The sequence below is a fragment of the Staurois parvus genome, unplaced genomic scaffold, assembly GCF_062004578.1.
Source record: "Staurois parvus isolate SC_StPar_1 unplaced genomic scaffold, SC_StPar_1.0 ptg000636l, whole genome shotgun sequence".
Classification (NCBI taxonomy): Eukaryota; Metazoa; Chordata; class Amphibia; order Anura; family Ranidae; genus Staurois; species Staurois parvus.
In genome coordinates this window covers 3,899,967-3,926,932 of record NW_028318432.1, presented here as the reverse complement: position 1 = coordinate 3,926,932, position 26,966 = coordinate 3,899,967, and the positions used below count along the sequence as shown (strand labels likewise).

General features: G+C 42.5%; 1 protein-coding gene across 4 annotated transcripts in view; it reads left to right on the top strand.

Annotated features, from left to right (window-relative positions):
* NEBL (nebulette) overlaps positions 1-26,966 on the top strand; it is a 306,245-nt gene that overhangs the window by 168,389 nt on the left and 110,890 nt on the right. For 2 of the 4 annotated variants that reach the window (XM_089693738.1, XM_089693737.1), the window contains exons 1-2: positions 23,463-23,578; positions 23,653-23,724. The exons of the other annotated variants lie outside the window; for them this stretch is intronic. In XM_089693738.1, the coding sequence (XP_089549864.1) occupies positions 23,522-23,578; positions 23,653-23,724 (129 nt within the window). In that variant the 5' untranslated portion in view covers positions 23,463-23,521. Of the gene's footprint in view, positions 1-23,462; positions 23,579-23,652; positions 23,725-26,966 lie in introns of those variants that run through there. 4 annotated transcript variants of the gene reach the window in all.

Sequence of the window (26,966 nt, the reverse complement as noted above, 5' to 3'; positions counted from 1 at the left end):
TGATTAGAAGTGGTTCCCGTTGAAGACTTGTTAGCTGCTTTGGCCTGCATTGAAGCTTGTGACCTTAATGGGCAGTCCAAAAGGTAGGTGTTAGAAGTACCAATTGCCATGGTATTAGACAGTGCTTTTTAGGTAGGGTTTTTATAACATAGTTTGGAAGAATGAGATTGTATAAACATATTATATAGTTCATGACCAGTTTAAGAGGGCATAGAAGGTGCTTTATTGGCTAATACTAATAGTGATGGCCATCATCTTGTGATGTTTGCTGTTAGGTTAGACATTCACTTTGAAGAATTTTAAATTAAGCACAGGCTCACTTTAGAGCCTAACTTTATTTTAGTTTTGGACACTGTGGGGAAGAATTAAAACCTCAGTAAGTTTTTATATTATTGTCTGTATCCCAATTGGTTAGACTTCTCCTGACTTCCTGTTACATGGTTGTCACTGAGACAGGAAGTAGGAGGTAATGAGGATACAGACAGCAAAAAAGACCTGCTCCAATCTAGTAAAATAAAGGTCTTAAGTCATTAGTCTTTATGCACATGGGGGTTTAGCCCTGGTGCATGAGACTCTGGTGGGTGGAAGACTGCTTGCATTTCGGTCATCCATCCCTGGTTGCATAGTAATGTTAGTAGCACTCAGTGCATCATCCAGCTCTCTCCAGCTGCAGCAAGTTTCAGTCTTTCGTACAGTGGGGAAAATAATTATTTGATCCCCTGCAGTCTTTGTAAGTTTGCCCACTTACAAAGAAATGAAGGGTCTATTATTTTTATCATATGTGTATTTTTAATAATAGAGACAGAATATCAACCAAAAATCAAGAAAAACACACAATACAAATGTTATAAATTGAGTTGCAGTTCAGTGAGTAAAATAAGTATTTGATCCCCAAGCAAAACATGACTTAGTACTTGGTGGAGAAACTCTTGTTGGCAAGCACAGAGGTAAGACGTTTCTTACGTAGTTGGTTAGCAGGTTTGCACATCTCATGAGGGACTTTGGTGCACTCTTCTTTACAGATCTTCTCTATATCCTTAAGGTTTCTTGGCTGTTGCTTGACAACTCAAAGTTTCAGCTCCCTCCATAAATTTCCTATAGGATTAAGGTCTGGAGACTGGCTAGGCCACTCCATGACCTTACTGTGTTTCCTCTTGAGCCACTCCTTTGTTGCCTTGGCGGTATGTTTTGGGTCATTGCCATGCTGGAAGACCAATCCATGACCCCTCTTCAATGTTCTGGCTGAGGAAGAAGGTTCTCATCCAAGATTTTACAATACATGGCTCTGTCCATTTTCCCCTCAATGCGGAAAAGTCTACTTTTAGCAGAGAAACCCCAAAGCACAAGGTTTCCACCTCTGTGCTTGACTGTAGGGATGGTGTTTTTAGGGTCATAGTCAGCATTTTTATTCCTCCAAAGATGGCGAATCAAGTTAATGCCATGGAGCTCAATTTTGGTCTCATCTGATCACAGCACTTTCTCCCAATCCTTCTCTGATTGATTTAGATGTTCATTGGCAAACTTCAGATGGTCCTGTACATGTGCCTTCTTGAGGAGGGGGACCTTGCGGGTGCTGCAGGATTTCAATCCATGGCAGCATATTGTGTTACCATCGGTTTGATTGGGTGATTTATGTTTTTTTTGTATTTCTTCTATTTGCGAATAATCGCTCCAACAGTTGTCTCCTTCTCACCAAGCTTCTTGCTGAAGGTCTTATAGCCAATTCCAGCCCTGTGCAGGTCTACAATCTTGTCCCTGACGTCCTTTGACAGCTCTTTGGTATTGCCCATTGTGGTGAGGTTTGAATGGAAGAAAGAGATTCTGTGGAGAGGTGGCTTTTATACACATAACGAGTTGTTGTTAGGAGCACCTTCTTAAATTGACAGGACTAATCTGTTTACCGCATGAGCACATAGCCAGTCTGTGGGAGCCAGAATTGTTGTTGGTTTGTAGGGGATCAAATACTTATTTTACTCACTGAACTGCAACTCAGTTTATAATATTTGTATCGTGTGTTTTTTCTGGATTTTTGGTTGATATTCTGTCTCTATCATTTAAAATACACCTATGATACAAGTTATAGACCCTTCAAAAACAAAAGGATCGAGATACTCCACCACCACCATTTTTTAAACTACATCTGAGAGAACTGCATAGGTGGACGCTTTGTCAATAAGTACAGTGGGACAGACTTTTGCTTTCTCTTTCCCTGGGCTTCTGTTTTTTTACAAACCGCAGACAAACCAGGATCAGGAAACTGTCTCACAAAACACTTCACTTGCAAAGTTTTAACACAAAGATAAGGATCTTTATTTTTAGCTAGGCAACTGTCATTTTCAGATCTTACTGGACAATTGTCTCTGTTCAAAAAATCCCCCAAAAAGCCTTATCTTGGTGTGTTTAGTTTATACTTGAGCCTATAGTGTGTAACCAGTGGGATTTAGACAGTTTATCTCCCCAACTGTTTCTTACAGGTGGAATATTGAATCTGGTCATTGGCTTTGTGGTAATGCTGATTTTTCTAGGACAGGTTTTTGCTATGCTATCACTTTGGTAGGTGTCATGTCCTTTGTCTTTCATAAGGGAATTGGAGAAATTCTAGTTTCTTTGTGTTTGAAGGCTAGTGATGTCTGCCAGCTCTTACACTTTACTGCAAAAAATGTTTGAGCAGAACCCAACTTTCAAGCAGCCAAAATCTTCCAAGGCAGCCTGCAGAAGAGATACAAGGGACAGATTTTTGTCAAATAATACAATTTGTAGCTCTTATTTGAGCTAATAAAATAGTTGCCTGGACATTTTATGTCGCTCTGACTTGAAATTTGACATTTGTTGCTCTGTACACTGCCTTGATTCACCACTGTCTCCTAACTCCTCAGAGTACATAACAGCAGGGCTTTTTTCTCAGAGAATAGGTGCAGGAACTCAACCACGACCCCCCGACCCCCCCCCACACACACACATTCTCCAAACCACATCAAATAGTGTGTGTGGTTAAATTTCACTAACATTGGGAGGGTCTTAAAGGGGCAAGAAATGCCAGGGGTGCATTACGTACAGAGCGCACAGTTGTGGGGTGCACTACACACAGAATGCAGATTTCAGCCTTCTTCCACAGTTGTTTACCTCTGCATCCCCCATCCACATCCCACTTTCACTCCCCTTCAGCTCTAAACTCTGCATGCAACCCCCCTCCAATGCCCCCCCCCTCCTTAAAAGCTTCATCATCTTTCACATTTCTTACTTTTGTTGCTGTATTAAGCTGAAGCACCCAGCTGGCTCTAGTACCTCCCGGCACACTGTAGGTGGCTCCACCTCTCTCACTTGCAGGGCGATCATCCAATGGGGGTGTCAGCAGCCGCACTGCACTCTGCCATCTGCATCTCCCTTGTCTCCATCATGCACTCAGTGGGTGCTGCTCAAAAGATCAGATCTGTGGGAGCTGTTGGGAGATAGGCTATCAATTGTAAACACAGAAGCCGGACCTCTGTGTGTACAATTGATAGTGGTGAGCAGGGAACAGAGGGCCTGAGCCAGGGGTGGTAGAACTGAGTTCCATCAAGTTCCAGCTGAAAAAAGCCCTGCATAACAGTATCAAATACCAGAACCCTGTAGTTCAATGATGGTCAGTTTACTTGATATATGGTCTCTGACTTCAAAGGGCCACATGTAACGTAACATCCAGCAAATGTAATGCTACAGAAAGCTGTCAGTTAATATAGGCATGCAATAGGAAATGGTCTTTGTTTCTGGTATTTGATATTGTTATGTACTGAGAGGAGTGAGGAAATAGTGGTTATTTCACGCAGTGTACAGGACAACAAACGTCAGATTTCAGGTCTGACTTTGAATGTACTGATTGATTTAAGTCAGTTGTGAGCGTTTTTCAATCAATACTTATTATCTAAGTCAGCCTTTCTCAACCATGTATTTGTGGAGCCCTAGGGTTCTTCTGGAGGTTGCTAGGAGTTCCTTGAGTAATGAGCAATTCCATAGATTCTTAGATAAGTAACTACTGACACCTATTATCTTGTGGGCTATGTGTAAGGGACTCATTCTTCCCATAGACTGTCAATGTTAGAAGCACTGCTGACTTTTCCCATAGATCACCAGAGTAATGGTGATGACCAGTGTAAGGAGGCCCTTCTCACTGACCACCAATCTATAGAAGCATTTCCCTGACCAATAATACAATGGGTCAATTCATTGACCACTAATATAAAGGGGCACATCTCAACTCACATCTCAACTAAGCATCAATATAAGTGGGCATTTCTCCACTGACCATCATGAGCGAACGCTACAATTTTCATTATCTGCATTTCTCTTTGAGCCCTGAATGGTTTTAGTTTTGTTTTCTTATTATAATTATTATTATTGAAAATAATTATGTTGTATATGGCAACCCTGTGGGGGAGATTTACTAAAACTGGAGCAGTCAGAATCTGGTGCAGCTGTGCATGGTAGCTTATCAGCTTCTAACTTTAGCTTGTTCAAATAAGATTTGACAATAAAACCTGAGCGCTGATTGGTTTCTATGCAGAGCTGCACCAGATTTTGTGCACTCCAGTTTTAGAAAAATCACCCCCGTTTGTCAGATCCACAAATAATGCCACATTCCTGATTATTTTATTTATTCCTAACTTACTGTTTCTGCTAATGTGTCATGAACTTCAGGTACAATAATTATTAACAGGGGTTCCCTGAGACCTAAAAGTTATTTCAATCGTTCCCCCATGTTAAAATGGTTGGGAAAAGCTGATCTAAGCACTGTTCTGAGATTTGTAGAGCCAGCTGCTTTTCTAATCAGGCTGGCCATCTGATCGTAACTATTAGTGACATTTTGAAAACACTTGAGTGATAAAAAGATGAAAAAAAAATAAATGTAATTTTTCTTTAATTTCAGAAATAAAAGAGGAAAGTATTCTAGGTACTGAACCATTATCAATCCTAACATATCGCACTCCATATTCCAGGCTCATCCCTCTGGTGAAAAAGGCATCGGAAAGCACTTTACAAGTGGAAAGCTGAGGACTAAAAGGAAATAATTGTCCCGTTCTCTCTGCGATATGGTCAAACTCAAAAGGGACACCTGGCAAGGTTTCTGAGGTAAGGAAATGGGATCTACTTGAGAAAATCAGTGGATGGTTTCCAGGGGAATGCTGCTGTTGAAAGCAGACTCTCATGAGCTAAATGGGCCTTTTGTGCCATCAGTGTCCTTTCTGCAGACCTGGGAGCTCCTCTGAATTTTAAGATGTGGTGTCTTATTTTCTCAATCTGGCAAACAGGGGGTTTGAAAGGCCTTAGCTGTGTCACTTGCACTTTGTATGTTTCTCTTGTTTCTGTGTGGGATAAACTAGAGATGAACGACTGTCGCAGCACGTCAACGCACCATAATTACCATCACGGTGATAACCGGTCAGTGATGCTCAGAAAGTCAGTTTAAAAGGTCATTCCAGACAAAGTTAAAAATTAAAGTGAGACTATGGGCAGAAATAAAAAAATTACATATTTTTACATATTACATAATTACATATTTTTACATACCAGCTACAATCTATCACTAGTGTTACAACAGCATTTTTCGTGTTTCTGTCTTTCTTTTCCTTGTGTCATAGTTTTATTAATGTTGTCCTGCAGTTGATCTGTTATTTTGCCACTTCCTTTAACAGAAAATTGCTGTATCGTTGTCACTGTGTGGACAGGGTAGTACTAGATGAATATGTAGTTTTAGAAGGATTTTAAGTAATGGAAAAAAAAAGGTAAATCCTAATTCCAGCTGGAACTTTTTAGCAGTTGCAGGAACAGTTTTTCTTTTAGAATCTTTAAGCGTTAAAACCCAACTCCAGGAAAATAATAAATTATCCCTTGCAGTGTGGCTGTGCCAGCACTGCCAGGGTTAATTGCTCATAAATATCTAGGGGAACAAGAAATGGAGATATGCTTACCCAATCCTCCGCTCCTTCCCACAGCTAGACAGGTCCCCATAGCTTCTGTACTCCTGCACTCTTGGCTCCTGATGTCATCAATACCAGAGCAGGGTCCATAGCCCTGCTCTGGACATTGAGATGCTAATGGACAGTCCACTACTGGAACGTGGGGGAGCACCGCCTGGCAGAGGAGTGGAGTATTAGGTATGTGAAACCTCTTCCCTAGACAAAATAATTTTGTAACCCTTGCAGTGCGAACACAGCTCTACCTCAATAGATACATTTTTATCTGCTTGGAGCTGGACTTACATTTAATGGTGGGTCAATCTTAAAGTAATACTTTTACAGACTGGGTTAAAGAGGAACTTCACCTCCTGTTTTATTTTTTTTTCAATTCTGTCTTACATTTTTTATGAGTTATCCTTAATAAATATACTCACACATCCAGTGAATCCAGCTTTCCTGGAATATATGACATGTGTAACCCAGAAGGCTGCAGGAGCATCATTCTCACCTAAGCAAAAATGGAGGTGGGATAGACTGTGAATTAAAGAAAAAAAATACACAAAAAACAAAAAGAGTCAGCTTTGGAGAGATTACAAAGTCCACAGGTTAAAGGGATCCTGTACTTTGTTTATCTGGCCCCACCATCTGCATTTACTCACCTTCCTTATGCGCCTCAAACTGCTTAAAGCTTCAGTTGATGGGCTTTTTGTTTGCGTCAAGCGGGTTTTGGATTCACACATAAGTCTATGGTGATGCAAAACCTGCATGAAGAAAATAAAATGAAAGTCAGAAGGAAATCAACTGCAGGTCAGAAGAAGGTCAACTGCATGTCAGAATAGGTCTACTTCTGATCAGAAGAAAGCCCAGTGTAGATCAGAAGGTATTCTACTGCAAATCAGAAGGAAGTCTACTGCAGAGCAGAAGGAGGTCAACTGCATGTCAGAAGGAGGTCCACTGCAGATCAGAAAGAGGCCTACTGTAGATCAGAAGAAGGTCAACTTCATGTCAGAAGGAGGTCTACAGCAGAGCAGAAGGAAGTCCACTGTAGATGAGAAGGTATTCTACTGCAAATCAGAAGGAAGTCTATTGCAGGTCAGAAAGAGGTCAGCTGTATGTCAGGAGGAGGTCTACTGCAGATCAGAATGATGGCTACTGTAGATCAGAGGAAAGTCTAATGCAGGTGTCAGGGCTCCGGGTATGACCAGAGGTATGTGAACTGACGCAGGGAAACGCAGGCTTCAGATATGTTATAAACAATATAATTTATTAATACTAACAATACAAAACGCAGTGCAATACTAAAACATAAACAAAGTGCAAACGAACCAAACCAAGCCACCCACAGATAACAATACATACAATGCAAGCGTAGTCAGGCAGGCCGGGTCAATAACAATCGGGCAGGTAGGAACAGGAGGAGCAGGCAGAGAGTAGTCAGGTCACGAGCCAGGTACAGCAACTAACGGGCAGGTAGGTACAGGGGGTCAGGCAGAGAATGGTCGGGGTCACAAGCCAGGGATCAAACAGGAGAAGTCAGCAGAGGTCAGGATCAGGCAGGGTCGGCAATGAGTCAGTCAGGCAGGAACAGGAATGCAGGTAACAAGATACAGGGGCCCATAGAAAAACACACACCAAGGCCCAGACTGCAGGTCTGGCCATCCCTTAAATACACCTCCGTAATCAGCTTTAGGTGTTTGGCTGACTACAGGGTTGAGTCTCTGATTGCTGAGAGCACCCGCTGGCCAGCCCTGGTACTGCAGCCCACAAGGCAGGTGAGTCCCACCATTACTGGCAAGTCCATTCCTGACAGCAGGTCAGAAGGAGGTCTACAGCGGATCAGAAGGTCAACTGCATGTCTGAAGGAGATCCACTGCAGATTAGAAGGAGGTCCACTGCACCTGTCAATGATTTGTAAATGATCTCAAAAGCGTCTGACACTAATGTAAAACTGATGACATTGACACCAGCCCAAAGCCTGTCAACAAAGTGTGGCATGAGAGAGTTTAGCTTTGTGAGTGGACAATCACTAAACACCAGCTCTGTCAAATAAGTAGTGAGTCATATGTTCCCTCTTACCCAGAAATACTGGATATTTTCTTCTCTACAAACAAAAAAAAAACTTCCATTGCTTTGTATGTGTCTTTGTTTGAGGTTCTGCAGATGGTGGTTTGACAAGCTAAGGACTCGATCTACCAGTCACCTGGCCACAATCAACTGGTAGATCATGATCGATGGGTTGGAGACCTCCCTAGTGGCTTTTGGCACCTACTGTACTTGAGCATGTAGGATGCCATTCTGAATGAATGCTGCAACAATGCTAATGCTGTTGTGGTAAATTGTGCTTTTTAGCATGTGTTATGCAACAAAATAGTGTAAAGCCAGTTTCAAAGAATGCCCAGTGATACTGCCATGAAGTTCCTTGATTAGACACTTCTTGTTATGGAGTGAAAACTGTCTTGCAACTTTTTTATGTTGTCACCCTGCCACATGTACCATTGGTGTGCATATGGACAGGGAATGGCTGAAAGAGGCTGAGGAAGATTGAGATGAACACTGAGATGTAAAAAAAGGATGCAAAAAAGGTGAACATGGTGTTTTGTTGAAAAACAAACAAAAAACAAACTTGTTAGGGTTTAAATCTACTTTAAAGCCCTAAGATTGCTGGTGGGTGCTGCTATCTTAAATGTGATGTGAGCAACCCCAGCTGTCGCTTATGTGAGATTCTATAGTATTCTTCTCCATGCCTCCATGGCTGCTCCATAAATGGTTATGTAGGGAGTTGAGGGGAAGAATGGAAGAGCTGGGCCAGTACAGTCAGTATTTGGACACTTCCAGAAGAGGGTAGAGTTATGACATGCAAGGAAGAAGGGGACTGTTCAAGAACGGACTCTTCTTGGACTTGTCAAAAATTCTAACAAGTTCAAAGGTATAGAGCAAGTGAATAAAAAAATAATTTAAGGGAAGGAAAAACACAAGTAAACATTTAAAATGCTTGATTTTTCTGTACTTTTACTTGCAGTTTTTTCAAGTTGGTGATAGGATCTCTTTAACCTAGATTGAGGAAAAGAGGAAAACCTGTGACCACCACTAAGAACAAGGTATCTAAACAATTTCAGGCTCCTGCTGTGGGATAGGAGATAAAGGTGAAAGCTGCAAATAGATCAGAAGCATGAATGGGCACACATTGGCTGCTGTTAGGTTGTCATTTTTGTGTAAGTTTAGATATACCATAATGTAGAAAACTGCAGCAACATTTAATTCTGCCAAATGTATTTTTAGCAAAATCTTGGAATATTTCCCCTATTCTGCTGTAACACCTCTGAAGGTGACAAACTCAGATGTGAGTTATTTCCAGCTATCATGCACCGTGCCAGGTCTAAGCAAAGAACCATCATCTCCCTTATCCTGAGTGACGGATCTGGAGTAATTGGAATAACACAATAAATGTTCATGTGAACAGGGGTCAATAGGTCTGTACAAATGCATTCATAAATATACTGCTCAATGAGTACTAATGAGGCTAAAGGTGCTGTACTATCCATTTACACATTTGTTTGTGCCTTCATTTACAATTAGTAATTGTTTTAAGGGGTAAGTCCAACCAAAACTGATATTTCAGTTTTTTTATAGAGGCTGAAAAGTTGAACTGTCTGATGTTATTCTTATTTATCTCTTGGGGACTTCATTGGTTATTTCTATGTACTCGGTTCCCAGGTCTGTACATCTAATGTGATCATTATGATGGGTTCCCACTCTCCTTGATGGATTTTGTATTTAGCTTTTATTATGGGAAATACAACAGGAAGAGCTGGAACAGGCAAATTTGTGCGGAAACATCCAAAACTCCCAGGTGGACAGAAGCAGAGTTGGGAGTTATGACCAGGAGATCTTGCTGTTAAAGAATTGAGCTCTTCAGTACAGGGATTAGCCTACCAGGTTCCACTGATCACTAAAATATCACTTTTGGTTGGACTGACCATTTAAATTGATTTCTATTGATGTAAAAATTCTTGCCTGTAAAGTGGGCAGGTATGGGAGATAAGGCAGGCAACGGAAGGGCAGATATCTTCATGGTACAACGTTTTGGGAGATATCTTCCTGCCCTTGATTGGACCACTCATCACTGTGATACACTATGTTCATCATATGTGTGCTACTTTGGCCCTTACCCTTCTGCATAGACAGCTGGAAGCACTTATTATCATTCACCAGGTCACAGTTAGCCTGATTATAACTCATACTTAGATCGGCAGCACTGATTGTAATAATCAAGACAGCTATGAGTATTTTAAGTATTTAGCATTCTGGCTTGCAGTGTCATGGAAGGGGGGCTTACATGGGGATGGAACCACAAGTATACATTGCATTATAATTTTCAAGCCAGGTTGCAAAGTATGGAGCTGGCTTCCTCTCGCTAAAGCTTTTCAGGAGAAGAAGAGCATAGCCCAAGCCATCCTACCAGCTCTCTTCCTCACACACAGGTCCATGACACCTCTAGACTGTAATGCAAGGCAGGAGCACACACATCCCTATGGACACTTGCGAGGCATCCCTATATTGTGGTTTTAGCTGGGTCCCTAGACTGGGCTGTGCAACTAACTTAAGGACTGATTATAGTAATCCAGCTGCCCATGAGAGATGCATCTTGACCTTGTGGACCAACTCTCACTCAGAGCCCTCCACTACTGACCACCACCACTCCTGCCACAAGCTGGCTTCTTGCTAAAAAACTTCATCCCTTTTTTATTAGTATTTTATTCAGTATTATAAGTATTAATGAGTGTATTGAAATATGTGTCTTTAATTGACTTTCGAATTACGTTACAAACAGTTTGATATCATGGATATTATATCAGTTCAACAGAACACAGGTTACTCCCAGGCTGCTACAGCTTACTTCCCAAATTAAACAAGAGTGGGTGCTGTAGTGCTGACATGTGGAGTAGTAAATGGTGCTACACTAGCTCTGCCATGCTTCCATGGTGCTACACTAGCTCTTCTATGCTTCCATGGTGCTACACCAGCTCTTCCATTCCTGCAGCCAAATATTGCTACCAGTGTAACTGTGCATGGTAGCCAATCAGCTTCTAACTTCAACTTGTTCAATCAATCTTTAAGCTTCCTAGTGGTAATCCTGAGTGTAGCTCGGGGTTAATTTACAGTACCAAAAGCAGGAACCCCCAGCCACACTCAGGATTACACTGTAGTGCTTGTCCTGCGATCCCCCGATCCTTACCTTGTCCTGCGCTCCCCCGATGTCCTCTCACTGTGTCCTTCGGCCAATGCCGGCATCCATCTTCCAGGTTCCCTTCTCTGTGAGTGTCGGGAAGCAGGGGGCAGAACCGGCGGGAGATTCAAAAAAGTAAAAACATGACATACACACAATACATTGTAATCTGTTAGGATTACATTACTGTATCAAACCATTTCACCTAAATTTTGTCCCGAGTGCTTTGTCCTGTGCCCTGCCTGCACTTTTACTGTTCTTTCTGCCTGGAAACCCCGAGAACATCCATGGCATCCAAAAAGCATCCCTTTAGGTCAAATGTCATTTTTGACCAGCTAAAAAACAGCGATAGTGAATTAGAACCACTTGCAGAATTGAGCGATAATGATTTGTGGGGAAATTCGTCATCAGGCACTGAAAACAACGACAGCGACGATTCTGCGACTCAGCTCAGTGATGTGCAAACTTGGTGCTCTGTTTCAAATTTCAGTGTTTTTGGTTTGATTACATTATTGAATTAAATTTATTATTATTATTATATTATTATTCTTTATAATTATTTATTATATTATAACTTATGATTTCGTGTTTCAAACTTTATCATACCCGGGATGTTTACTAGACTCTTGTTTGGACAGATTTAAGTGAGTTATTCCTAGGAATTACAGGCCTACAATATAAAACAACAAATTTCCATGCAAAAAACAATGTACCGCTTTGACATAATCAGACCGCCAGGGAGGTTAAAGCTGATGTGAATGTACAATATATATGTAAAAACGCTGTGTAAATTGATGGCGCTATATAAGTACCTGAAATAAATAAATAAATAAATAAATAATAAAGCAATTCTAAAGGTTCATTTAAAAAAAAATAAAGTAACAATCTTGTCATACTTACCTACTGTGTGCAGTGGTTTTGCAGAGCAGCCTGGGTCCTCCTCTTCTCGCGTTCCCCGCAGGCTCTCCTGGCTTCTCCTGTCTGTTGGGTGCCCCCACAGCAAACAGCTATGGGGGTACCTGCTGCTCCATGAGTCCATTCACACATGGAGCCACGGCTTGGCCTTACCCCCCCCCGCCTCATTAGCTGACTGGCTGTGATTGACAGCAGTGGGAGCCAATGGCTCCCTCTTGTTGTCTCAGCCAATGAGGAGGCAGAGACGCATCACAGCTAAGGCTGGATCGTGATGAGGCTTAGGTAAGTATTGAGGGGGCTGGGGGCACTGCTGCACACAGAAGGTTTTTTGCCTTCATGCTTATAATGCATGAAGGTAAAAAACCTTCAGCCTTTACAACCACCTTAACAATAAAACCTGGAAATGGATTGGTTTCTATACAGAGCTGCACCAGATTTTGCACTCTCCAGTGTTAGTAAATCTCCCCCCAATATATTTTAGTACACACTCACCAGCCACTTTATTAGGTACACCTTGCCAATGCTAAGAAAATATCCCCCACACCATTACACCATCACCAGCCTGAACCATTGATACAAGGCAGGATGGATCCATGCTTTCATGTTGTTTTTTGCCAAATTCTGACCCTACCATCTGAATGTCGCAGCAACCAGTCTGCCCATTCTCCTCTGACATCAACAAACGCCCCTATAGCATTTGGCAAGTGTTGGTCCGGCGTTTGCGGAGTGTTTTTTAACATTCGGCAAACGCTCCGCAAACGCCGCATGCGCGGTTTAGCGCCGGTTGCTAGGCATTTGCCGAGCGTTAAAAACGCTCCAAAAATGCCTATAATGCAGTTTGAATAGTGTTACCACTCCGCAAACGCCCCACAACTGCGGCGCAACCGCACAGCAAACGCCAGCCGGGTGTTTGCGGAGCGGCACTATAGACTAGAATAGGAGGCTTCAATACCTCCTGACTCGACCAGAGGCATCCATTTTGCAGCGACGCGACGCAAACGCTCCCGTTAGAACAGCACCTTGTGCTGTAATGTGCAGAATTGGCAGAGGCGTTTGGGAAGCGGTAAAAACGCTTCCCAAACGCCTCTCTGCCGCCTGCACACAACGCTAGTGTGAACGTAGCCTTAGTCATTTGAATTTGATGCGCTGGGTAATTGGGATCCAGTGAAGGGATTGGCAGAGGGGGGTGGCGGATATGGAGCGGTTGGTGAGGTGGATGAGTCTAGCCGCTGAGTTCAGGATCCACTGGAGTGGGGATAGCGTTTGTTTGGGTAGGCCAGTGAGAAGGGAGTTGCAGTAGTCCAGGCGTGATATAATGAGGGAGTGTACGAGTTGTTTAGTAGTTTCTGGGGTGAGGAATGTACGTATCTTGGAGATGTTGCGGAGGTGGAGCCTGCATGATTTTGATAGTGATTGGACATGAGGTTGGAAGGAAAGGTTTGAGTCAGGACTTTGGCGTGTGGGGTGGGGTGGGATTGATGGTGGCAATTATAAAAAACATATATATATATATATATATATATTACCTTAGATTGTACGCCCCTTGAGGGTTAGGGACTTATGTGAATGTACAATATATATGTAAAGCGCTGCGTAAATTGACGGCGCTATATAAGTACCTGAAATAAATATAATGTCCCCAATGGTAAGAACATCAATTAATGACAGTCTCTAGATGAATGTATCGTGATCTACAGCTTTCAATCCAATGGTGGTGCTCCCAATGGTAAAGTTAAAAATGCGCACTCACTAGAAGCGTAATTTAATTACGCAGTATGTAAATCAACACAGATCCACTTCACCGATAAGGGTCCGGACTGGAACTCAGGGTAGGTTCTCCTTCAAGGTGGTATGGGTATGAGCCCTCAATGGATGTAGGTTGATCCAGCTGGCCAGAGGTCCCTTTAAGGGATAGGTGGGTAAAGATGCCTGTTTACAGGTGCTTCCCTCTCTGGGTCTGGTGGACAGGAGACTGGATCGCAGCAGGGCTCTATAAATAATAAAACTCCTTTCTTTTCAATCTACAGCTCTGTCATTTTCTGTAAAATGCAATTCAATATGGCAACCTCCTTGCTGCTCTTGTGTTTTTCATATGTGTTTGTCTGTGCTCACCTGGACAGGTGGGCTCATACCCATGCCACCTTGAAGGAGAACCTACCCTGAGTTCCAGTCCAGACTCTTATCGGTGAAGTGGATCTGTGTTGATTTACATACTGCGTAATTAAATTACGCTTCTGGTGAGTGCGCATTTTTAACTTTACCATTGGGAGCACCACCATTGGATTGAAAGCTGTAGATCACGATACATTCATCTAGAGACTGTCATTAATTGATGTTCTTACCATTGGGGACATTTATTACAGTATATATATATATATATATATATATATATATATATATTAATTATATGTTTATTATAATTCACTGACTAGCACTGCACATATTTTTATACATTTATCACAAAGCTTTATTTGGTTTCCTTGAGTGTTCAGCTGCTTACCTACAAGAGCGCTCATTTTTATTGCTATCCTAGTACATTATATATGTATGTTTTGTTGCGCTAACACAAGTCTGATGTGGTGTGTTTGGTATGTGCATAGGAGTGCCTGCAGCTGTGTAGGGGCTCCAAAATAAGTGCTTGTTTACATAGCATGGGGGGAGGGCCCACCACAACCGCTCTGCAACTGGCTGTAATATGGTGGTGTGGCATATTGAGGGTTAAAGCAGGGGGTGAGAGAGTGACATATTACCTCCTCTTTGCCTGTCAAACACCCTCAAAAAATCAAACCAAGGTGGATCACTTTTCAAAGGGTAGCTGCAGATGAGAACAAGCCCTATGAGAATCACAGACTACTGTGGAAAATCTCTTGACTGGAAAGAAACATAAGGAGTTGGGAATATAGGCAGCCAGACCCTACCCAAAACTGAAACAAAGGTTTGGGGAGAGTTGCCCTTTAGCCCAATTTTAATTATTCTGATGAAATACAGACTGATGAATTTCATTGGAATGGTTCATATTTAATATCTTTTCCATTCAAGGCCTGACCCATCTAGCACCAGTACTATATCCTATCCCATAAATCCAATGAATTTGTCATGCAGCCCGGAACATTACCTCACTCTTGGCAGCATTTGTCTCTCTGCTCTTGTTATACGCTCTACCTGCTGGCTTGGAATGACCTCCACGTTCTCCGCTCTAAATTGGTTACAGTCGTTGTTTAGATTAAGGCTGCTGCAGGCAATCAGAAACCCAGCAGGCCTCACAATAGGAAAAAGAGCTCACTCCGCCCAGGGACCAACATAGCGGCTTACGATAACTCTCTGTGTGCACTTGTAAAGAGCCTATTAATTCAGAGGTTTATTCTACTCCAACGTGTCAGTTTTATTTAAAGCAGTGGCTGAAGAAGGAACAGCCGCCTTGCATGTTTTTGCTGCAGGCTGCAATGGCTCATCACCAATCTGTGATATACCAGAGCACAAGAGAATTAGTGGTTGTCTACAGCAACTGGTGGCGTTGCACCGGGGGAATGAAACATGTTAAATGGTTATGAGCCATTTCAGGCCCAAGACGCATGTAAGCATCTAAGTGAGGTACCCTTTTGGGAGGAATCACACACACAGTATATAGTGTGTCCATAGTTATTAGTATTATCGATAGGCAAGTCCTTGACACTTGATACAACAGTTCAGCCAAGAACCAGACTCAACATTTGAAAAGATGTATTACCGAAAGACAGTTTCATCTACCGGGGATAATTCTCCTCGACAGAGTACCTGAAGAGCAGTTTCAGCAAAAGTCTCCATGCTCCTGTACTGATCATCAAAGTAGATTAAGTGTTGGGGGAACCTTCCCTAAGCTATCCCTGCTCCCCTGGAACCTCTCCCTGCACTGAGTGCTGTCCCTTGAATGATGGGGGTTCCCTTATTTAAAAGGTTCATTCACCCAAAATGGCTGATGAATCTTCCAAGAATTTTGTGTCCATTCAAACAGATTCTGTTCTTGAGGTTAAAGACTTAATCCCTAAGGGACCCCTCTTCCCATGCAGTGATGGTACAAGGCCACCTATGGATGTGAAGACTACTTTCACCTGCCTGCATACATTTTTTCCAGCTGACTGCTGTTCTTTGGCCCCCAGTATAGGCTGGCACAGGAGGTATCAACAGAGCGTAAACCTTCTACTCTCTATAGGAGCAAACATGTACATCCATTTAAACTCTTGATCCATACCATAGGGTGAGCGCTCATAGTAGATATTATCAGTGACATTGCTAAATAAATAGGCAGGAGGCGGGGCAGTGGCACAATGCCTGTAGGTGCTGATGGCTGTAAGAAGAGCTGTCACCTGCTATTCCAACACACAGTAAGGGTGACATCATCCAGACCAAGAACTGGTGTGAATATGGCAGCTGCCTTAGTTTTACTAAGTCACATAAGTATACTGCAAAAAACAAAAGCACTCCCTAGCATTTACCCCTTTTGTTCATAGACACTTAACACCTGGGTTAAAGTGATTCCTGAGCACTTACAGGATAGGTGCACTTTGATACAAAGTACACATCTCCTTTTTGCCCTGATTTAAAGCAGAACTTCACTCCTAAAGGGAAGATCCGCTCTTCTGCCCCTCCCCCCCTTCAAATTTTGGACACTTTTTTTTGGGGGGGGGAGTGAGTACCTGGTTTTGAAAAGTACCCCGTCCCTCTTCTGCCCAAATCATCTAGGCGATCCAAGCGGAAATTTGCTCTCCTTCCCCTGCCTGCAGCCTCTTGGGACACATCACATCCGAGGAGTCTGCGGGCCATTCATAGGGTGCAGCATGGCTCATAGGTGTGCAGTCAGCTATGAAACCACAAGGAGTCACATTCGGCTTGTCACAGTTATCATGATGGCGCCAGAGACCTGAAAACCGGCAAAAAACCATGGGGAGGCAGTGGTTTGATATATTTCAAGGTTGATTGTGATTTTAGTTGTATACAAGCACTCCATATTTTATTAAAATAATTATTGGTTTGCGATTTTTATTTAAATTGAATTGAACAATCGATTTAATGACCATTTCAATATGTGTGTGGCCACCATAAGAGATGATTTGGGAGATGTGACATTTCCTCAGTGGCACCTTGGATAATTTTGACCCCATTGGACACCTGGTGATTGGAACAAGAGGAGTGAACACCTTATGGGGCTCTGAGATGCTGAACTATGTCCCTGTTTGAGAGAACAAGCTGTCTACATCATTAATTGAAGAAGTGTAAAAACAACTTACTTACCTGTGGTGTCGCTGGAGGTGGTTTTTGACCATTGGTAGGTTTCACTTACCTACCCTAGTCTTTGAGGTCCCCTTCTTGGATTGCTCGAGTTGCATGCATGTCATCTCTAGGGGCTCCAGTACAGTTATATATTATTTCCCTCTATCTGCTCCTGAGGAAGTGGATTATCATCAAAGAAACATGTCAAGATGAGTTAGAGTTTCTGTTGGCGAGCTTTAGAGAGAATGGAGTATAGGTGGTGTGGTCTATCAGATGTTCATCAGTAAATTGATGCATGATGATTGATAGAATATGACAAGTGGGAATGGTACTGCATTAAATAGTTTTTATGAATCTGGATACATTTTAATTGTTACAGTTATGGAAAAAACATTTCTTTGATTTTATATGTTGGAGTAAGTTGTGTCTCAAAAATCCTGCCAGAAATATTTTTGTACTTGATGGGAGCACCTGGTTTACCGCCTCCCCCTTCACGGCAACGTGTGTGAACGAGCCCTTTCAGTGATTTGTTTTTAAATTATGTTTGTTCAATGCGATATTCAATTTTTTCTTTAAATCCTACCACTGTATAAAGTAGATGAAAATTGCAGTGCCTTTAAATTGGTTCTCTTGAAATGTTCTGGCTAGGCGGAAAATTTATTTACCATATTAAATATTAACCTGCTTTGAAGTGCTGCTGGCCACTCAGAGAATGAGTTATGCACTGCTCAAGTGCTCTGTTTTTCCGCAGTGCATGCTTCATTTGAATGGCCTCTGTCCTTCCTTCCATGCCAAGTTTATCTCTGAGTGAACCGCTGCGTTCCTTGATATCACTCATGTCTGTCGCTGTGCCCGCTCAGCCGTTTTCTGGGCAATTCACAACTTTAATCTTTTTTTTTTTTGCTAAACCTCAGACTGGATTAGTGACACTCAAGACAAACAAGAACATGGATGTAACAGGAGATATATTTTCTATGTTTAGGGCATGTATATTATGTACAAGAAGATTTATTACTTCTCACTCCCTCCGACAATGCCTTCATCTGATTTTCTCTACAGAAGGACAGAACCAACTTTGTTCAGGCATTAAGATGCTGGTTTGCGGAGGGACCAGTATTGAAAAGCCTGCTGTCTGTGTAGGTTGGGGCTTTGTTCACAAACGTCTGACGCAGATCAGTCCCTGCTTCACCCTATTGCCTTGTGACTTGCTGTTAAAGTGTTACTTAACACATGACCCTGCATTTATTTATTTTTTTAATTTTATTTATTTATTTCAGGTACTTATATAGCGCCGTCAATTTACGCATTCACTTTATCTGGTCTCCCACAGTACACAGAACATGGAAATTCAATTATTTTAGAAATTATAAATTGCTAAATACATTTTCTCATCAGCAGTATATAGCAATCTTGTGACTTCTATCAGTGTCTAGCAGAGCACTGGTTAAAGTTTGTAAGTGGAGTTTACATTCTCCCTTGATTGTCATACGAGGCTGCAGGACCCCTGACATTTGTCTGGACAGTGCTAATTGTCCCTATGCTGATCACATGCACCCTCCCAAAGAAAAAAACTCTCTAGCAACATACACCAAACTGAGCATGTGCAGTTGAAGAAGGGGAGGATCAGAGAAAACAGGATCAAACAGCTTTTTAACACAATGTGGTGGATTAACCCTTTAGGTTCCACAGTGAGTATACCAAGCATGCTTTACTGCATATACAGACTGATTGTACTGTTGTGGGTTTAGTAACACTTTAAGTTACAAAGTTGAAGAGTGAGGACTGGAAGTGAGGAGACTGAGACAATGTATCTTCCTTCCTGCAGATTGATGACATGATCTTAGTCTAAGCAAAATCACTTGCTTGGAGCTTCTTTAAAAACATTTGGGGCTTTTTGAACAATTTTGACATGTGAGGAATTTTTTACAGTGGTTGTAAACTTCTGACATGAAAAATGAACAAAACATATCCCTCTATACACTCTACATACACTCGTATGTAAGGAACTTGTCCAAAATGTCTTGGTATGCTGATGCCTTAAGAGTTCCCTTCACTGGAACTAAGGGGCCAAGCCCAACCCCTGAAAAACAACCCCGCACCATAATCCCCTCTCCACCAAACTTTACACTTGGCACAATGCAGTTAGGCAAGCACCGTTCTCCTGGCAACCACCAAACCCAGATAAACCCATCGGATTGTCAGAGAGAAAATCATGATTGATCACCCTAGAGAACACGTCTCCACTGCTCTAGAGTCCAGTGGTGGCGTGCTTTACACCACTGCATCAAACGCTTTGCATTGCAATTGGTGATGTAAGGCTTGGATGCAGCTGCTTGGCCATGGAAATCCATTCCATGAAGCTCTCTATGCACTGTTGTTGTGCTAATCTGAAGGTCACATGAAGTTTGGGGGTCTTTAGCTATTGACTCTGCAGACAGTTGGTAACTTGTACGCACTGTGCGCTTCAGCATGTGCTGACCCCGCTCTGTCATTTTACATGGCCTACCACTTCATGGCTGAGTTGCTGTTGTTCCCAATTGCTTACATCTACATACACTCGTATGTAAGGGTTTACAACAACTTTAATGCAAAGTTTACTGAGAAGTCTGATTTAGGCTCACTCCAAGATCACAGTATAACTGCTAAGTGACAGTAATTTTAGTCCTTATTAAATAAAGTCCTGTTCCTAATCAATAAACCTGATGTTCCTAATCAATAAACATTTTATACTCATTTTTGTGAGACATGTATGGGTGCCAGTAGTTGTTAATGGTACCCCAAATGCATCTCACAAACATTTGTGGCCACCAAACTGTATTGTACTACAGTACCATGCAGTTTGGTGCAGTGCGATCTGAAAAAGTAGTGCTTACACTACTTTTTACATGGTTCTGTGCGTTTGGAAATACAGAAGTATTGGTCGGCCTGCCTTTACATGCACATGAACTTTAATAGCATCCCAGCCTTGGTCTGTAGGGTTCAATATTGAGTTGGCCCCGCCCTTTGCAGCTATAACAGCTTCAACTGTTCTGGGAAGGCTGTCCACAAGGTTTAGGAGTGTCTATGGGAAGGTCTGACCATTCTTCCAGAAGTGCATTTGTGAGGTCAGGCACTGATGTTGGATGAGAACCAGGCCAGTCAAGTTCCTCTACCCCAAACTCACTCATCCAAGTCTTTGTGGACCTTGCTTTGTACACTGGTGCACAGTCATGTTGGAACAGGAAGGGGCCATCCCCAAACTCTTCCCACAAAGTTGGGAGCACGAAATTGTCCAAAATGACTTGGTATGCTGACGTCTTAAGAGTTCCCTTCACTGGAACTAAGGGGCCAAGCCCAACCCCTGAAAAACAACACCACACCATAATCCCCCCTCCACCAAACTTTACACATAGCACAATGCAGTTAGGCAAGTACTGTTCTCCTGGCAACCGCCAAACCCAGACACATCCATTGGATGGCCAGACAGAGAATCGTGATTGATCATCCTAGAGAACACGTCTCCACTGCTCTAGAGTCCAGTGACTCTGTCATTTTACGTGGCCTACCACTTGGTGGCTGAGTGCCGTTGTTCCCAGTTGCTTCCACTTGGTTATAATACCACTAACTGACCGTGGAATATTTAGTAGCAAGGAAATGTCACAGAGGGAGTTGTTGTACAGGTGGGAACCTATCTCGGTACCACGCTTGAATTCACTGAGCTCCTGAGAGCGACCCATTCTTTCACAAATGTTTGTAGAAGCAGTCTCCATGCCTAGGTGCTTAAATTTATATACCTGTGGCCATGGAGGTGATTGGAACACCTGAATCCAATGATTTGGAGGGGTGTCCCGATACTTTTGGCAATATAGTATATATACAGATCCCAATTACACATGTGATTAGGGCGGGTAGAATGGCCCAGGAGATAAAAGCCAGAATTAAGGCTTCATTCACACTTGTGATTAGGACTATAGTTCTGATTCTGGCAGCAAGAATCAGAGGCTCCTGTGCCTAGAATGGCAAGTGTCTGCGTGTAGCTGCGGATGGTCAGCTTATAGCAAGCTTATAGAAAGCAATGGCAGGCTGATGGTGAGTGTGGCTGTTTGCATATCCAGTGAATAGCTGCAGTTAGGGACAGATGTTTGTCTCTGCATACAGCCTCTCTGCATCCAGGGACAATTATCTGTTTGTAGCTACAGGTAATCAGTGGATGTCCGATTACATCTGTACAGCTGCTGCCACTGTCAGCCTGTCATTGCTTTGTATAGGGAAATAATCTATGGAAAGGAAAAGCACTGCAAGGAAGGCTTTTACCTGCAATTTGTTAAACTGACAGGGTCTCTTTAGGATGTTTCCTACTGACCCTGCCATGAAGGGCCTTGTTCAGATACTTCCTGTGATAGGGTGACAACATTCTGTCCCCGTCTCCCTACCGAGCACCTATGTTGTCACCTATATCACGTGCCACTGGTCACTGTGCTGACACATCACACAGGCATGGCTCACTGTTGTCATTATCAGGAAGCTGGTACTAAACTGTGTAGAGCTGACCATACACCAGAAGAATTTTGTTTAAAAAATGTTTGTTTTAAGAGCATTTGTTCAAATTCTGAATTGTTAGTGGAGTCAAATCAACATTACTCCACAGTGACGCGTAGAGTTGGGCTTGGACTCGAATATCGGCCGTTCGTGTGTTCAGTGAAAATACGAACAGGAAAGGCGTTCGGAGGGCTGTTCGCCCGCTGTGCCCCACAATGCACTACGTCCTGACAGTGCATTGTGATTGGCCAAAGCAATGCACCTGACCACAGATCAGGTGCAATGCTTTGGCCAGTCATAGCTTAGGATGACGTCACAAGGGGGTGGGATCACCTGGTTGAAGTCACCGGGTGGACCTGCTCTTTAGATATTAAAGAACTGTCTTCCCAAAGCAGCTGGCAGACGGTGGGAGCCAGCGTCAAGAGTGGAGAGGTTTTTTTTTCTTTTTTCGGGTCAGCGGTGGGCATCATGATTGACGTTGGATCTACTTCGGGGGCCATTTTTTAATTTTTGTTTTTGATAAAGGACTGTCTTCTGTCATTTTTTACACTACACTTTTTTTTGTGACCGACAACTCATGGGGCCCCCAGGCAATAGGGGATCACGAGGGCCCCAGTGTCCTCACCCACATTCAAACCACACCCAAAAAAGCCTATGAAAAGGTACCAGTGGCATCTGATGGGGCCCCCTACGCACCCTGGGCCCTCGGGCAGTGCCCGAGCACCCAAATGATCAGTCCGCTGCTGGTTGAGCCATATTTTGAGCAGCCACCAGACTCCCTCCCTTAAGCAGCAGTGGCTGTGGATGGCGGTGTTCACATGCTTCGCTTCAAGCCTGCAGCAAAAACTATGCAACGAGTTACAATTGGCAAGTCCTGTGAACACTACCTCAGGAAAAGCAGGGAAGCGACGCAAATGACCTGCAGCCATGTGCAAACCACGTTTGTTTGTGCCGCAACAATGAGATTAAAGCAGGTGGTGGGGAGGTGTCAATCACCTCTGAAAAGCGATTTACAAGCTGATTGCTTTTCAGGGGAATGGCAGGTTTAGACACGGGCCTTAATCTTGCCTTAGGAAATCCAATGTTTGGAAAGAGATTGTTTATGAGCAAAGTCAAACTGTGTACAACCAACTTTACTGAGGATGGATTGAGTGCACGTAGATTGGAAGGGGCTGGAGGAGATAAGTAGCACTGAGATACAAAAAGGAGAAAATTAAAATGTGAAAACAGTATTTATGGGGGAAAAAATGGTGATTGTTTAATATGTACAATGCTTTAGCAAGCTAATGTGATTAATAATGTTATAAAATGGTGAATGAGATGCATGCACACTGATTATTTTTTGGGGTGGGGGAGGGGATGTGGGGTAAATAGATGGTACTTTGGAGCATTTTGTAGTCTACATAGGAGTCCATTGTGCTGTAATCGACCATCTAAATATAAATTATCAGTAGAAAATAACTGGCAGCATTCTACCAGGCTGACACTTCCCCTGTCCTGCTCACTATCATGGAGCTGCTGTGATAAGACCGTCCAGCACCATATAGGGGCCGAGCCCGCGATAAGCCCAACGAACAGACATCAGTCATTGCTAAGCCCATTGTTACAGCCTGGCGCACAGCACTGCACCTCCACCCTGCCTCTCTATCAGACACCTATATTCATTACTCCATCTTTAGGGATGAAAATCCCAATCATTATTGACTCGGCGGCGTTTGACAGCGATGGCGAGGAAAGGGTAAATGTCTGACTTTTCTTGGATCCTATTCTCTTTGTTAACCATAAAAATAATCTGCGATTTTTTTTTTTCAGTTCTTCCCCAAGCCTGTCCTGGAAGACAGAAGCGTTGAATTTGCTAAGAAATGCGGTGAATTCATCAGTGACGTAAGTAGAAGGCATTGACTTTTTCCAGAGGCTCATATGAAAGCAAAACCTCGAGTATAGTTACCGACTGTTCTGACCCAAATCCCTCCATCCCTCAGCTCTCTACAGCTTCCATCATTAATCTGTAATCTACAGAGCAATGTATGGATATACAGAATATATATATATATATAATACAAAAAAGGAAACTAGTCTTTGTATTTTTCCTAGTTAATATAGATCTATCTATCTATCTATCTATCTATCTATCTATCTATCTATCTATCTATCTATCTATCTATCTATCTATCTCTCATATCTATCTATCTATCTCTCATATCTATCTATCTATCTATCTATCTATCTATCTATCTATCTATCTATCTATCTATCTATCTATCTACACTGCATATATATGGACAGTATATTGGAATCTGCTTTCTTCATACCATGCTTTGTTTTAATGGTAACATGTTAACGATTTATGAACTTTGTTAGTACTGCTTGGACCTTGAAGGGGATATACCCCAAAATCTTGTCCTGAAAAATTGTATTTTAGTGCAAATAAAAAGTATCATGGACAGTACTCAATTGTATCTGTCGCAAGTGCACTAATACGGCTACAAACACCTCAAGCATGAACTTCATTTGTAATTGTGTATGTAATCACCCTGTTTCTGCCTTAGCACGGTGGCTGTGCTTTACTATTCTTCACTGCCTGTACAAGTCTACCAGTCAAATCTGACGTACTGAAAGCAATGCACTCCTTTTGTACCCAATGAGCAGTTGGTAAAGAATATGTAAGCCCAACATTTCCTATCCCTGATATGTGCCTGCTGTACCATGTAAGTCTCCTGTCCTTTTTGTATTGCTTTGTTTGAAATCCCTGGTGTCCCTGCCAGTCCCTCTGCTTTCCCAATAAAAACTGACCACACTAGGGAGGAGAGAACAGGGTGGGCAGTTTTCTAGCTGTGCTGAGAAGTCATTGTGCTCTCCTCCAATGATCAGACTTCAGCTGAATAGCCCCCCTCCTTCACCACACAGCCATTCACTGGGAAGACAAGCGTGCTGCTGTTTCTCTTCCCCAGCTGTCTGAGTTCCTTATGCAGCTGAGAACAGGGGGTATGTGATCACTTATAAGAAGAGGAAAAGGGTATTTTTAGTTTTTTATATCTATACACAAATGTTTTGCCTCGTATTTCTATTTTAAATTGAATGGATTGTTTTACAAGGTTAGGGTTTACAAAAACTTTAACCAGTGAGGCTGAGTGACTTTACTGACATACAGATGGCTGTTAGATAATGACAATATGGCACAGCAAGCACTTAAAGAATGTGGAAGCTTCAAATAAATAAACTCCAGGAAAGCTGCAAATACACAGCTGGAACACATTTAAGGGAGTTGATTTAACATAAAGGATTTGCATTTGTTTCCATCCAGTTCTGGAAATTACTCTGCTCCATACAGTCCTGGTTGGCAGAGCAAGGGACCAGATTTTTCCCTGCTGCAGTTTAATTACACTTACAGGTCTTGTCCCTCCCTCAGCTTGTGATTTGATAGTGAATGGAGAAGTAGCAGATTGAAGAGCTTGTCTCTCTGTCACTCTGTTCTATCAGCCGGCTCTGTGCAATGCAGCACAATGGCTTGACTCCTTGTGTTGTTTCTCCCTCTCCCAGTCTAAGGTCTGCTGTACAGGGACTGGGAGAGGCTGATACCAGGTCAAATTCAGGTGCTCACACTTCTTGTGTTTAAATACAAAAATGTAACGCTGTATTAAAGTGGAATTGTTGGCTTTAACTAACACTGTCCACTCCCCCCTCATAACACTCAGGGCTTTATTCAGCTGGAACATGGGGGAATGCCGTTCTGGCACCTCCAGCACTGAATGTATCTAATTGAAAGGGGTGGTTGGTTGTGCTGGAGGGTCTCTTGATGCTGGCTACTGGGGGTTCTGTTGTCATTAGGAAGGATCTATTGTTGCTGGGGAGGTATATTGTTGCTGGTGGGGGATCTATTGTTTCAGAGTAGTCGTATATTGCTGTAAGGGATCTTCTGTTGAGAGAGGGGTCTATTGTTGGTGGCTGCTGGAAGGTCTATTGATGCTCGTTGCTTGAAGATTTATTGTTGCTGATAGGGGTCTATTGTTGCTGGTGTAGATCTATCTGGGGGGTATTTTTTTTGTGGGGGGGGGCTATTTTTTGCTGGGGAAATCTATTGTTACTGGCTGCAGGGGATCCCTCCTCCTCCTCCTCCCAGTTTGCTCAGCGCTTTACAATATAACGGGCCTTGTGCTGATCACAGGCACCATCCCCAAAAGAAAAAAAAATCTCTAGCAATACACACCAAACTGAGCATGTGCAGAGTGACTCCTAGGGCTCCGTACTATCAGCAGATGGATTGGGGACAGTAGAAGAAGGGGAGGATCACAGAAGACAGGATCAAGCAGCCTTTTTACACAATGCAGAGGATTAACCCCTTAGTTTCCACAGTGAGTATAACAAGCATGCTTCACTGCATATACAGACTGATTTTACTGTTGTGGGTTTAGTAACACTTTATTGCTTTATGCAGAAAGGACCCTGTGCTTTGGTCACAGACAGACTGGAGGATTAGCTGCAGCTGTCTGCACACAGTGTGTACAGGGCTGACATTTCTCTGCTGCAGATTCTTGCAGTGGAGAAATTAATCACATGTCTGAACAGACCCTTAAAGAATAAGTAAAGAAAAAACGTTTTTTTCCCTAGATCTTGGAGTGGTGAGGGGTTAGAACCCCTGTCAGCTCTTTATTGCGGTCTGTGCCCCCATTAGAGAATAGAATTTTTGTTTGTTGTTGCCAAAAATGACGTTTTGTCCTTTGTAACTCCCCCCATTGTGTTTTAGAAATCTTAGTGGGTATGAATAGATTCAGAAACAGGAGATGCAGCCATTTGGGCAGGAAAGTGCCCTGTAAAGTCATAATGTAAGCACATGTAACAGGACAAGAAGACAAAAAAATGAAACTTGCAGCTCAAGTACATCCCTAGAATGATTTTAAATAAAAATGGCAAATGCATGTAAATGCAAAAACATGAGTGATATGTTTACATGTGTTGTTTTAGTATTTATGAAGTTTATGTTTACATGTGTTTTTTTTAGTATTTATGAAGTTTATGTTTACATGTGTTTTTTTAGTATTTATGAAGTTTATATTTGCATGTTGTTTTTTTTAGTATTTATGAAGTTTATGTTTACATGTGTTTTTTTAGTATTTATGAAGTTTATA